This window comes from Podospora pseudocomata, chromosome 6, assembly GCF_035222375.1.
Source record: "Podospora pseudocomata strain CBS 415.72m chromosome 6, whole genome shotgun sequence".
In the NCBI taxonomy this organism is placed as follows: Eukaryota; Fungi; Ascomycota; class Sordariomycetes; order Sordariales; family Podosporaceae; genus Podospora; species Podospora pseudocomata.
In genome coordinates, this window is record NC_085890.1 from 1,990,506 (window position 1) to 2,003,644 (window position 13,139).

At 52.5% G+C, this 13,139-nt stretch overlaps 3 protein-coding genes across 3 annotated transcripts; 1 reads left to right on the forward strand and 2 right to left on the reverse strand.

Moving 5' to 3' along the window:
- Positions 1 to 41: 41 nt before the first annotated feature.
- BRO1_1 (bck1-like resistance to osmotic shock) lies at positions 42 to 3,674 on the reverse strand. Its single transcript, XM_062891832.1, has 3 exons — positions 2,945 to 3,674; positions 1,308 to 2,883; positions 42 to 1,248 (listed from the first exon to the last, which is right to left on the reverse strand). Exons 1-3 carry the CDS (start codon positions 3,220 to 3,222, stop codon positions 61 to 63), a joined length of 3,042 nt encoding a protein of 1,013 aa, XP_062740657.1. The 5' UTR covers positions 3,223 to 3,674; the 3' UTR covers positions 42 to 60.
- Positions 3,675 to 5,434: 1,760 nt separating this feature from the next.
- QC762_601320 (uncharacterized protein) lies at positions 5,435 to 7,158 on the forward strand. Its single transcript, XM_062891831.1, has 3 exons — positions 5,435 to 6,082; positions 6,141 to 6,379; positions 6,435 to 7,158. The coding sequence occupies exons 1-3, from the start codon at positions 6,070 to 6,072 to the stop codon at positions 7,056 to 7,058; spliced, it is 876 nt and encodes a 291-aa protein (XP_062740658.1). The 5' UTR covers positions 5,435 to 6,069; the 3' UTR covers positions 7,059 to 7,158.
- Positions 7,159 to 7,466: 308 nt separating this feature from the next.
- Positions 7,467 to 9,151, reverse strand: QC762_601317 (uncharacterized protein). Its single transcript, XM_062891830.1, has 3 exons — positions 8,709 to 9,151; positions 8,598 to 8,647; positions 7,467 to 8,547 (listed from the first exon to the last, which is right to left on the reverse strand). The coding sequence occupies exons 1-3, from the start codon at positions 8,839 to 8,841 to the stop codon at positions 8,377 to 8,379; spliced, it is 354 nt and encodes a 117-aa protein (XP_062740659.1). The 5' UTR covers positions 8,842 to 9,151; the 3' UTR covers positions 7,467 to 8,376.
- Between the last annotated feature and the right edge of the window lie 3,988 nt (positions 9,152 to 13,139).

The window sequence follows — 13,139 nt, forward strand, 5'->3', positions numbered from 1 at the left end:
CTCGCTCTCTTCCTACTCCCTTACCCCGTATCAATCTTTCCATCCCTTCCCCCCCACCCCTTATTTCCACGCATTCAACCCAGCCCAAGGATCCTGCCCAGCACCACCCCCCTGATTGGGATTCGGATATCCCACCTGTCCCTGATACAACTGATGTTGCTGTTGCTGTTGCTGCTGGTGCTGGTGCTGGTGCTGGTGCTGGTGCTGGTGCTGCGAAGCCGACCCCGGTCTCGGCGGCGCATTCGGGTTATAATACCCATCCCCATAGTTGATCATCTGCTGCGGCCCCAGCGGTGGCGGTCCAGGTGGTGGTGGCGGAGGCACAAAGTTAGGCGGTACATACCCACCACCACCAGCTTGCTGCTGCTGCTGAGGAGGTGGTTGCTGATAGCCTTGTGGTGGTGCGTTGGGATTCCCATACGTGTTGTGGCCAAACGAAGTCTGGTTCGGTGGCGGGGAAGCCGGTCCGCGCATGTGTCCCCCAAGATTGAAAGTCGACTGTGTTGCCGGAGGAGATGCCGGGCCTGGGATACGGCCGTGAGAGCTAGGGTTGTAGATGGTGTTGAACCCCGACTGGCTCGACTGTTGCTGGTGATGCCCGTAGGTGGTCTGGGTCGGGGGTGGAGAGCTGGGGAGTGTATGCTGCCCGGAGGAGTAGCTGCTCTTGTGATACGCCGGCCCGGTGTTGAAGGTGAGCGGTGCCGGCGCCGGTCTCGACTGCTTGGGAGGTGAGGGTGGTTGTTCCATCGACATGCGCTCCATCAACCCCCTTAACCGCTCCTGCTCCAACGCAGCCTGTGAGCTCTTGCTTGCTGCCCGGGCCTGTTCGATTTGGTTGAGCAACTGCGCTCCTTCAGACCGCCGGTTGTTGACAAACGTGTCAACATTCTTCTCCATGCTCTCCACCGTTTCCCTCATCTCCTTGTACCAATTCTTGGCGCTCTGGAGACCAGCCTCCAAGTCCAGGAACTCCTGATATGCCCGCTTGTATCTGCCGATGACGGAAGCTCTCGTCCTCTGAATTGATTCGTATTTGCTCTGCTCCGCGCGGACCCGCTTATCCTGAAGGAGGTTGTTGAACGTTACTGTCAACTCCCGCATAATCGCCGCCTGCTTGTGAGTAGCTTGAACGAGACGGGTCTGGTAAGGCCTGAACTTCTCGAGCTCCTGTTGAAACAGCTGCTGCTCGTGCTTGACAATGCTCTTCTTGTTCAAAATCAAGATTTGAGAGATGTCATCATTGTGCGCCTGTGTCTGTTAGCAAACGCTCTCATACTACCCCCATGAGTTCCTGGAAGCCAACCCACCTTCTCCTTCAAGTCCTTGAGCACTTGGGTCCGTTCCCTTTTGATCAGATTCAGCTTCTTGAGGATATCCTCCACCTTGGCAATCTGCTCAACAACGCTCGGTCCCCCATCATCAAAATCGGCATCCAAAAGATTGGGTTCAGTCGACGGGCTATTCGTATTGCTGGCTTTGCGCCCTTTATTAACCGCCCTCTGGAACAACGCATCCACCTCGCCAGTCTCTGCAGCAAGACGCATCTCGTCAAACTCGTTCTGGTTTTGCCGCAACTTGGTGAACAGTTGTTGATCGCTCCGTGCTGCCTCGTCCAAAGCTTCCCGATAGCCTCGAATATCACTCCGTAGAGTCGTAGTAAGTCGCGAGCTTGGCTGCTGGGTCCACTCGCTATCATATTTCGACCTCATCTTTTCACACACACTTTCCTCCATATCTAGTTGTTTTGCGCTCCTGTCCAAAACAGTCATGATAGCCTGTTTCTGACCATGCAAAGAGTCGAATATCGTCCCGGGATTCTCGTGGTCCGCAACGTCCACACACCATGTCCTGAAATCTTCATCGGGAAGAATTTCCTGATCAAAGCCACCCTTCAGAACTTGAAGAGCACCTGGCAGCCTCAAATAATCCAAACTCGCAGCCATCTCGCTGTTAGCTTGATCAACCCGCTCTGTCTCAGCTCTGACCAACTTCGCCTTCTCTTCGTCGTACAAGCTGGCCGACTCAGTGACCGCCAACGGCACAATTTTGGCAAACAGATCTGGCCCGGTAATTCGGGAGATGTCTTGCCCAGCGTAGAGCTCGCTCACTGGGATAGGCTTCGCAGCAGGCAGCTTGGCCACAGGTGGGACACCTGCTTCGGCAGGTACTGGCTGATGGTAGATGAAATCGTTGTCCTTGTTAAGCTCACGTAGCTTGTCCTGAACCGCCACCCAGTGCCTCTTGGTGATTTCCTGCAATATGTAAGGCGTATCCGCGTTCAAGTTTGCGTTCGGAGGCAACGTCCCCGGGAAACTGTGAGAGATTTTGTTCGCATCACGGGCAAGTGCCTCCGCCACCTGTAGACGTGCAATAGCCATACCGTGCGAGTTCGCATCGTCGTCCGCCAAGGCCTGGAAGTATTGCGCCATCGATGTCATGAGGTTGTACTTGGCTTGCACCATCTGAAGCCAGACCTTTTCGAAAATGGCCCTGTTGACATTGTCCTGGACACCCTCGGCTGCTTGTCCGTACAGAGTAGCTGCTTGACTCGCGAGCTTGGCCAATAACCCAACCTTTTTCTGGTCTGTGATCTGTTTCTCGAGGAACACCTCCTGCGCCTGTGCCAGCATGATATTGATCAGGGTTTTGACCGTTTCCCGACTCAGGTCTGCCGATGGCGCATGGAGGAAGTTTTCGTTGATATAAGTAAACATGCCAGCCGAGGCCTGGAAAGAATGGTAGGCGGTTTTCAGGCCGGATTCTTCGGTTCGAGTCTGATGGGCAGCATGACAGGAGAGTACGGCCGAGATATTGAAGATGATAGAGGCCTTCTCAAACGCCAGCGAGTGTTGCGAAGTGGGCTTGTGCGTGAAGGCATCGAACCTGGATCAACCGAGGTTAGAAGGACATCTCAACAAGCCGGGACATGATGAGCATATGTTACCATGTAAAGGAGATCTTGATGTGCTGCTCGTCAACCGGGAAACGGAGGTCCAGAAGCTCTAGCTGGCCATAGTACCGGTACAACAGGTCCCTGCCAGCGGTGCTGTCCTTACCAGCACCACGCATGTCCTGGCGTAACCGGTTGATGGCGGCGCATTCTTCTGCGTAGCGCTCCGGGTCATCGCCGTAGGTATTCTGGATATACGACTTGAGGGGCGAGATCCAGTCGATCTCGTTTGTGGCCTTGAGAGGCACGGCGATCATGGGCGCTTGTGCCATGTTGGGCACTTGCTGGGTGTGGTGTTCAGTTCAGTCGACCGTTGCGCAAACCAGAGACGGGCTCGTTGACGTTGAGGGTGGTTTTTAATCCTCGGCACGACATTCATAAACCCAAGGCTTCCCGATGGGGTCGCATACGACGCGGCCAGTCGACGTACGTGTGGTGGCGTGAACGGTATTGCTTGCAGCTGGGAGTGAAGACGCAGTGCACGGCCCGGGTTAGGTTAGGTTAGGTGAAGGTTGACAGGGCGGGGTTGGCAGAGAGAGGGCAGGTAAGGCAAGGTTAGTAGGCAAGTGGCGTGGTGGAGTAGTGAGAGGTTAGCGGAATAAGGTGCCGTCGGTAGTGGGCTTCCGCGAGATTCCTGTCTGCAGTGAGACGGAGATGTAAAAGGTCAAGCCAGGCATTGGGTGAGCAAAGAACAAGGTCCGAGGTGAGGTGGGATGAGTGGACGGAGAGCAGCAGTTCACAGCGAACATGGGATACCTACCTAAGCAAGGTGTTGATAGCGGCGGCGGCGGCGGCAGGCGGCACACCCCTTGGCGGCTAATAGGGCGGGGAGAACCCGCAATGACGCTGAGCTGCCCCTCCTTCAACCTACACCAGAGGGGCTTGATCCTTGTTCCTCTTTTTGGGCCTCAATGACATGCCTGATATGTGGATGTTATCTCTCAGAGAACCGAAAGGGGGTTGTATATATTAACAAGAGAATATAGCAGAACGGCGCGCCATTAAACAGACACTCGAGTCTCATCCAATAGCTCATCATCTCTCAATTGGAGTTAGCCGCGCAATGCACACCTCTGCATCTCTAGCGGCCTAGGCCTCTAATCTGAGTCCCCACCCACCGTGCTCCAGCATTCAGGGACCACAAGAAGTGTCTTTTTCCCAACACCGTCATCTCGCGATGCAGCTGACGCCACAACGACTGCACCACAACACGCGTTGCCCATGTCAGATAGACTTTAAGCATTGTGAGATAGCCGCCGGGTGTCCTCCTTCTTTTCTTCCATGACCTTGGTTTTGCTGCGTCCAGTTCTCAGCCAGTGTGCCAGTTCATATCACCGCAGTCTTTGATACTCCTAGCTTGGACACTGTGAAGATCCGGTGTGACAAGTTGCGTTCCAGCACACTATCACCTGCCTAAGCTCAGTCTCGTCAAATGAGTAAATCATAGGCATCCACCCAAAGTCCCATCCATCGCTGATTGGCATACGCAGACCGCCACGCAATATCGTCGTCGTCTTAATTTATCGTTGGTAGTCGCCCTCACCACAGAATAGTTGAACACACAAAAGTAGGTTAACCCGTACTATACTGTGAACTACCTTATGCCTTAAGAGTAAATTAATAGGCCTCTTAACTTTCTTTGAAGGCCTATGGACTATTTTAAAGGCCTATGGACTGTCCTTCAAGGCATGTAAACATACTTTAATATCTCAATTGTTTTGTGGGCAGGGTGACTGTCAAGACACCCCTAAGCTCCTCGAACAGTTAATTACAAAAACGAATAATGGAATACATACCAAAAACCAGCATAACCAGAGCGTGCTAGCGAGTATTATCGGCGGTCCAATCGTGGGTGGGGGAGGGGGGGTTTTCTATACCCTCAAGGGGTCTCGGTAGGGAGTCTAGGGCACTACTACACTGGAACGGAGAAACAAGGTTGATTATGAGCTCCAAGATATTATTAAATAACAGCAAGATCCCGGATATAAATTGGTGCTGGAATGTTTCTGGAACGAAGGCTTTGGGTTCAAAACGATGGTTTCGACACGGCGGGTTAGTCTTGAACAGTTCAGGGGTTGAAAAGGGGCAACGGGATGACGAGCTGGGAAGCCTCAGACATTATAAACGTGATATGCTCTTGCGCAGATTTGTGGTGGGCGACTGGTGGGAACATTTATCGCCCTTTTGAAGCTGTGAGAGACTATCACACTATGTGTATTTATTACAAAAGAAGAGCCCAGAGGTACCGCTGCGTGTTCCCCTTCGCTAGGCTACTCAAACCACTGCTACTGACTCGCAATATGATAGTACTTCATAATCATCTGCTCATCTGCATTCTGCCCGGATTCCTCTTCCAACCTTTCTGATACCTCGTCAAGCCTCTCAAGCTACCGAATCTGAGAGGGAACAGTCTTCATCCAGATGCTCCGGAGAAATTCGAGAGATAGTCGAATGAGCGCCGAGAAAAGCTGGAAGGGCGGAAGTATAAAATCCAATTTACTAAGCGCAGTCTGTTCAAGTATCTGAAAACTGACAAACCTTCCACAAATTGCTGACAGAGATGGTCCTGACTCCGCAAATCGAGCGTGAACGGTGTGCTGCGGGGCAGCGGTCACGTCCAGAGCTCCACAAACCCCCCGCTGCGGGGAGATTGTGGAGTTCTCCGGTCCGGCGTTGAACAGTGAGGGGCAATCCAGTTGCGTTGTTCAGAAGAACAGCCCCAAGCACAGCATAGAATGCCATGCAGCAGAAGGGTTCCTGCTACTTTGCTTCTCGTTATCCGGAATGTGCGTTTCAGGGGGGGACACGGGGGGATTCTGGCCAACAAGAGGGGCCGGAAATAGGCTGATTCAAGGCCGATCTCACAAACCGATCCCCCCCTTCGCCCTACCGTACAAGACGTCAAGAAGCGAAGCTAGGGGTTCCTAGATGACAGCGGCGCTACCTATTAGTGATGCCCGGCGTCGATATTTAAGTCCCGAAGTCCCATCCCGATCTGACGTGCTCAGGTTACTTTCTCGGGTTATTTGCTGCTCTCCCTCTCAATCTTTTCTGTCTTGTGACAATCGTGGTAACCAGAGCTTCTACTACTCTACCCAGGAAGAATCAGAACAGCAACAATGGCTTTTGAGCGTAAGATGCTGCTTTCCCGAGATGCGGGGGAAGCTCCTGAACTGACACACGCATCCAGGTCTCGTCAGATTTGTGCCCAAGGGCGACACCAGTAGGGTCCTGGTTGGAGAGCCAGTAGACAGCTCTGTCGATGTCGGTCTCGCTGTCTACAAGGGAGAGGAGGTCCAGGTCAAGGTTTACAGCGGAAGCTCCGTTCTCGATGCCGGCTCACCAACGGGCGAGACCGCGGTCATCGGCCAGATCCTCTCGCCCGTAACGGCCAACGAGGCAGGCACAATCCGCTGCATCGGGTTGAACGTAAGTTCTTAGTAGCAGCCTGAAGGAGACTCGGGAACATGACTAACAACTTCAACAGTACAAGCGCCACGCCGAGGAGGCCAAGATGAGCATCCCCGATATCCCGACCCTCTTCCTGAAGCCCCCTACCTGCCTTGCCGGCCCCTACCCAGAACCCACCATCATCCCCAAGCACACCATCGCCTCCGACTCGGCCGACTACGAGTCCGAGCTCGCCATCATCCTCGGCAAGGAGGCCAAGAACGTCTCTGAGGCTGACGCTCTCGACTACGTTCTCGGATACACAGCCTGCAACGACATCTCCTCCCGTGCCTCCCAGTTTGCCCAGACGCAGTGGTGCTACTCCAAGGGTTTCGACGGCGCCTGCCCTATCGGCCCCGTGTTGGTCTCCAAGGATGTTATCAAGGATGTCGGCAAGCTCAGACTCAGAGGGTTGAAGAACGGAAAGGCAGTTCAGGACAGCCCGCTCACTGATCTCATCTTCTCCGTCGAGCAGATCGTCAGCTTTGTGTCACAAGGCACGACTCTGCCCAAGGGCACAGTCATCATCACTGGCACCCCCGCTGGTGTCGGCTTTGCTCACAAGCCTCAGGAGCTTCTCCATGACGGTGACGAGTTTATTGTTGAGATTCAGCCACATATCGGCAGCTTGGTGAACAAGCTGCAGAACGAGAAATAGAATGGTTAGGGAATGGGGAGGGTTAGACTTTGAAGAGGTGGTGGTGTGCCGCACTCGGAAAAAGCGAGGATGGTTATAGATAGAGTTTACAGCATCACTTATCACCAACCCAAAAAAAAAGGAAATCTTCAACATCAGAATGCAAATTAGCTACCATGGAATAAACTTCGGGATAGAAGCAGACTTTGTTTACAGAAATGGCGGCTTCTGATATCACAAAGTCAAAACATATATAAGTTTCTTTTTTAAAAAGCATCCTTCTTCTTGACATCTCTTTCACTCTTCCAGACTCGACTTCCAAATCCCGCAATTAAAAACCTTTTTTCCAAACCATCCATCCATCCATCCACCCATCTATCTGTCTATCTATCTATCTATCCATCCATCTATCTATCCTACCATCACACTCACTCTTTTCTTCTCTTTCCAACACTAATAACCATTATGACCTCCAAACACACACCGCTCCCGGCCGCCGCCCTCCCTTCTCGTTCGCCCATCACGAACAAAAAATCTCCACGCATTGCCTGCTCGCGGTGGAAGAACACCGCCACCAAGCCAAAAACACCCCCGTCGTCGACTGCTCACGGAGAAAAAAAAAACGGGCACTCAAGCTGGAAAAGCAGCAGCCTCGAGGTGGGAATAGAGCGTCAAAAAATTTGAAAAGAGGGCCCGCCGAGCAGAAAAGTCGAGTCTTGGATTGGAGAGGGAGCGCTACAAGAATAAGAATATTAAGCTCAAGCACAAGATTTTGAGGCCTGAAAGGGATAATAAAGAGAGGCAGGGGGTTAGGATTGTTGAGGAGATTGCCAGGGCGAGAATGGAGAGGGTGAGGTTGGAGGAGGAGGTTACCACCATAAGGATGGAGAGGGAGGTTAGGAGGGTTTAGTTGGACGAGGAGATTACTAAGATGAGGATGGAGAGGGTCAAGTTGGAGGGGGAGGTTCTCGCGAACCTGATGGAGGCGCAGGTTCTCGCGCGGGGGAGGGATAATAAAGGTTAGGTTGGAAAGGGAGGCTGATCAGATTATGATGGAGGCGCGGGTTTTGGCCCAGGAGAATGTTGATAGAGTTGCCGAGGGGCAGAGGTTGATGGAGGAGGTTGATAGAGTCCGGGCGGAAAAGGAGATCCTGGAGATGGTGAGGCAGGAGCATGGTTTGAGGTGGGAGAAGATGGTGAGGCTGCGGCAAGAGGAGATGATGGGGGGTTGGGGGGTAGGGGGTAGGAGGTGACATCCCATGGTTATTTTCGTCTCATATAAGCTCTTGCTGGTACTCTCTATCAGTCTATACCCTGGATAGCATCCAATCAAGCAAATCTACTCAAGCAAACCAGGCAAATTCTCCTCGATGTACTCCACCACCGCGTCAGGCCCCTTGTCCACCTGCAACCCCTGAGGCAGGGAGAAAGTCTTGAGGTCTGGGACGATTTCTTTGGCGATGGCGATGATCTCGGCTGCTTGCTCGGGGGTCCACATGGAGGCAGTGAACTACTTCCTGTTAGACTTATGGTTTGGAGAGTAAGGCTGAAGGGGCATACCAGGACGTTGGGCTGAGCTGCCTCGACAGTTTCTTTTACTTTGTCAATGCCTATTGTGTATGTTAGCTCGGGTACTGTAGAGTTCATAAGGGGGTATAAAGGGGTGCTTACTCTCTGCATTGCCAGCGTGGATGATGGTGTACTTGTCCTTGACATTCTCCACAACCCGGCCGATGAGCCGATAGGCGCGCTCGGGGGCCGTGTTGACGGTGACGAGCTTGAAGGGGCCGAGTGGTTGAGACATTGTGTTTGTTGTATCTGGACAAGACTCGGTATATTTGCTTGGTTAAAGGGGTTGATGTGTTACACAGTCAAGAGCGATAGACAAAAACGAGTGGGTGAGACTACATCCCCGTCAACGGGAAAAGATATGCCGTCATTTCGCAGGCGAAATGGAACAATACAAACCCCTATTACTACCTGATTCGAGACTAGCAGCCATTTATTTGTCCATAGAAGAGGAGGCATCGCTGTGATGGTGTAACCTTGCACCATATGCTCTTGGCAACTTGAGGAGTTCAATCTAGGTCCAAAGATGGGTGATAGTTGTCCCGTAAGCAACGCTGAAGCTGTCAAAAGAAAACCCCGCTGGAGTGGGCGAGTTTAAACCCGAGAACCGAGCGATTGGAAAGCGCGGAGTCCAAATGTATTAGCCGGCGTGGTATGGGGGTTCGGGTTAGGGTCTGTAGCGTCTTTTGCGGAGGTCTATATGGCGTAGCTACGTTCATGATGTTTGGCCATCAGGCTGCTCATGGTGATATGTACCATAACCTTTTTCTCAGGAGGAGAAATGAAGCCGAAGCAATCCTTGGAGAAGTCAAGCTTCTGTAGGGGCTGATGGTCGACGCCGGAGTCTGTGCGTCTAGTACCGGGCATAACCCCAACCCTATTATAGTCAAGTACAAGACCGTTTGTTCAAGGAAATGACGACACTCAAATCTTTCAATCTTATTCTCAACAAACTTCTTCGACATCTCACGGGTTATTCAGCCCGGCCCTAATATACTGCCCCTTTTTTCGACCACAACTCTCGCTATGAGATTGGCTGGACACCTCGCACGGCTTCCACTCCCGTCTTTCCACCAACGGTGTCAGCCCGCATATCGCGTCCATCCCCTCGGGTCTAGACCATCCAGTCAGCTTCACAAGAGAAGGCCGCAGAGCTGGAACAAGACTTCTGCCACGCACGTGGGTGGAGTCCCTTGCATTTTTGTCTCCCACTAATCCTTTGATGTTCAAGCACGATGCTTGCGACATCGGATTGCAGCTGGCTGTTGGACGTTGGGGGCTCACGATGGTGCAAGCGCTGACGGTGTGCATCTTGTCACCCAAACAATTCGAAGCGAGCCGAGGCCAAGTGGGCTTCTTGACTATGGCTAGAGCACCCTATTCGTTCGGCGATGAACAAGGAAGGTTTCACGAAAAGCGTCGGTGTGCTATACATCCCATCCTGATATGCCTGACCGAGCTAGGTTTCACCTGCCATACACGAGAAGAGAAAAACTATGAACTAACTGAAATGACATAGCCAACTTGGTAATAAGCACCACGAGAATTTCCTGATGTCGAATAAAGACGTGCTCGTCCGCAGCCACTCATGAGCGTCAGCCTTATCTCCGGCACATGTCTGGACCCCCACGAATGATCCAGATTTGGCAGACCCTATTTCGACTACTATAGAAGGGATCCGAGTGAGCACCCACTGCCCGCTCCGAGTTGGGAAGGCGGCCGAAGAGGTTATCGTGACCTCCAGCCGTCACTTGGTGACTTGCGGGATTTCATTCTCGCTCTCACAGCATTTACCAAAGGTCAGCAAGGGCAGCGGCTACCGACATCGGTCCGCCAATAAACATATGCAGTTCAACCCACGGGATTGGGTCTTGCAAGAAGGCCGACGGTGCTCCCGCTTCCGATGGACTCGGGCATGCGGACAGCTAGGTTGGGCACGCCCGGCCAACGACATCAGCTAGAAGGCCAGTGGATCACCAACATCCCAAGGGCCGTAAGGTTAACTAGGCTCGCGCGGCACTTGGATTTTCGTACGACTATGACGTCTCTGATTGGATCCAACGGCATCCTTCTGGAAGTTTTCTACTGCTGGACAGGTTGAACACCCCCGACTGACCCTTTTATGACTTGCCGATATGCTGTGTTACCCAACCTCGCCAGCAAAAGTTCATGTCATCGACAGCAAGTCTTGAAGAATCAGCTGCTCCTTTGCCGAGATGCGTACAGTTTCCAATGATATGACTGATATCTGGAAGATGTGCGTTGCAGAGAGGGGTTTGGCGAGACCAATGGAGCCGCGGCCAAAGTGGGTAATCCGCCAGGATGGAATATCACGGAGCGCTCTATCCTGACCAAAAAGAATGAGGGCAGGTGACCGTGTTTCATCAATCACGATCGGGCGGATCCGGTCAAGAAGCGACTCTGAAGCGGGGACAGAGATGGAAAATTGATAGTAGCGATGGTAAGGTAGGTTCCCCCCCACGCTCGGCGATATTGGCATCCCATATGTATGCCAATGGATACCGCGGGTGAAACCCAAAGTTGGGCCTTCCAACTTTTCCCTTTTACGGAGCTCAACTGAGGCTATCGTGAACTGGCTGCGGCACATGCATTGTGTAGCACTTGTCCCCAGCCCGTGCCGCCACCACCGCTCCTCAAGCGTTCAGGGCGTTGACAGGTTCCCGAGAGAGGGGCCGAGTAGCTGCCGTGCAGGTCTTCAAAGACGACACCGAGCCAATGGAGGACGGCAGTACAAGGCAGGCGCCAAAGCGCCGTGTCGGATGCCGGTGGTGTTGAAGGTCTCTCGGACTGTGAAACATGAAGATTGGGCAGGGTTGGCCACTGAGGTCGCTTGGCGGACAGGCTCTCATTGGTGCCCTATTCCCAGCAAGCTCGCCAGGGCATGGAACAGACGTCACCAAACACAAGCCCTGATCACCCCGCAGTCGCACCCGGAGGACGGGATTGCGGACATGTCCTTTTGATGGAACCGTGATGGCATGATACCCCAGGACACAAGTCCCGCAGGTGTCAGCCGGATTGCCGCTGATCGGGATGCCCTCTCGAGGACAAGAGGGGACCTGTTATTGAAGAGCGGTGTGCTATGTGCTCTTTTGGACTGATGGACGCCTTCCAGCGGCTGATGGCAGCATTGCGCGGCTGCCGACGGGCGTTGAAGACATTGCCCGGGGCTGTGTCCGTTCTCTTACTCATTGCCCATACGGATATGTAAGGTAAGGTCAGCAAGCAGCTGCAAGACGGATCAGCACATGCGCCAGAAGGAATACTCCAACTTCGTGAACCAGCGGCGTGCCTCTACACAAAACGTCGCTGATATGTACCATCAGCCTCACGTTCTGTGTTGTGTGCAGCAGGGTCCTGAGTCCTGACCGAGTGATCTCATGGCTTGCTGAAGAAAAAGCTGGGTGTCATCGCCCATTGGGTGTTTTCAGTCTACCTCGGGTGTGACAGGAACATGGTACGGCAACGATGCTGAGAGGTCAATTGGACGGATATCTCGGTGGGACTGGAATGGAGTGGTGGACTTGGAAAAAGCCCAAATCAAAAAAAAATGAGAGCCCAATTTGTTTTCCCAAGGGTTGGAATGCCTCGTGACCCTTTCTAATCATGCCACACCGCCGCATTATCCGCTGCATCTCTTTTTTTCTTTCTCTTGTCCCCTGTGGTCGCCTTGTTGCTGCTCGACGACGCCTTCGGGTCACTTCTTTGGGTCTTTTCTTGGCTCTCTTTTCGAAGCGCCCCAAGAGAAGGAAGGTAGTCTTGGGAGGCGGCTCACAGAGTCCCCAGACTTTTTTTTTTCTTTCCCTTTCCGTTGATGCAAGCCAAATCATTTTCGCATACTGTGTCGAGAGAGGAGTAATAGTACCTGGTGACATCAAAAGTACCCGAGTGGGTTTCTTGGGTTGTATAGGAACAAAGAGTAGATAGCCATGCAATTGCAGGTATCTCTCATGTCTTGCTGCAAAGCCCGTGCCCAGCTTGGGTTGATGGATGCCGTTTGTCGAGGAGGGTTCTCTTTTATGCTTTTTTTTTTTTGTAGTTCCCCAAACTACCCCCCACCTTGTAGTGTGTGTGCGTGCCTGTGCGCTGCTGCCGGAGTGACTGTGCCCCCCCTTTTTTTTTTTCCTTTTTTTTGTGCATTTCCTTATTTGGGAGGGGAGGGACTGGGATCTTTAAACCTGGCTCTTGTGCCCGAGGAATTAGGGATTGGAAGATATAAAGGGTAGACACCTCCCACACTTTTCCCTTTGGCCTTTGGGCAGAAGCATCATCATCTCTTCAAGCCTATACCAAACGTTGTCATTGTCAACTCTTTCAAAGCTGCCATTAAGCTATACCTACACCATCCATCTACCTATTTCACCAGCCATAGCACTCAGCTGTTGACTCACCACTTACACACACTTGTGTCCACCTCTATACACACACATACCTACCACACCATACCACACAACAGCAACCACAACAGCAACCACAACAACAACAACAACAACAACAACAACAACAACAACA

Excerpts from the sequence above, each read along its gene's own strand:
- QC762_601320 (XM_062891831.1), top strand. Across the intron at positions 6,380-6,434 it reads TCCGCTGCATCGGGTTGAAC|CAGTACAAGCGCCACGCCGA; the intron begins GTAAGTTCTTAG and ends TAACAACTTCAA.
- BRO1_1 (XM_062891832.1), bottom strand. The coding sequence starts at position 3,222 with ATGGCACAAGCGCCCATGATCGCCGTGCCTCTCAAGGCCACAAACGAG. Across the intron at positions 2,884-2,944 it reads ATCAAGATCTCCTTTACATG|GTTCGATGCCTTCACGCACA; the intron begins GTAACATATGCT and ends CGGTTGATCCAG. Across the intron at positions 1,249-1,307 it reads TCAAGGACTTGAAGGAGAAG|GCGCACAATGATGACATCTC; the intron begins GTGGGTTGGCTT and ends TAACAGACACAG.
- QC762_601317 (XM_062891830.1), bottom strand. The coding sequence starts at position 8,841 with ATGTCTCAACCACTCGGCCCCTTCAAGCTCGTCACCGTCAACACGGCC. Across the intron at positions 8,648-8,708 it reads CCACGCTGGCAATGCAGAGA|GCATTGACAAAGTAAAAGAA; the intron begins GTAAGCACCCCT and ends CATACACAATAG. Across the intron at positions 8,548-8,597 it reads CAGCTCAGCCCAACGTCCTG|TTCACTGCCTCCATGTGGAC; the intron begins GTATGCCCCTTC and ends AACAGGAAGTAG.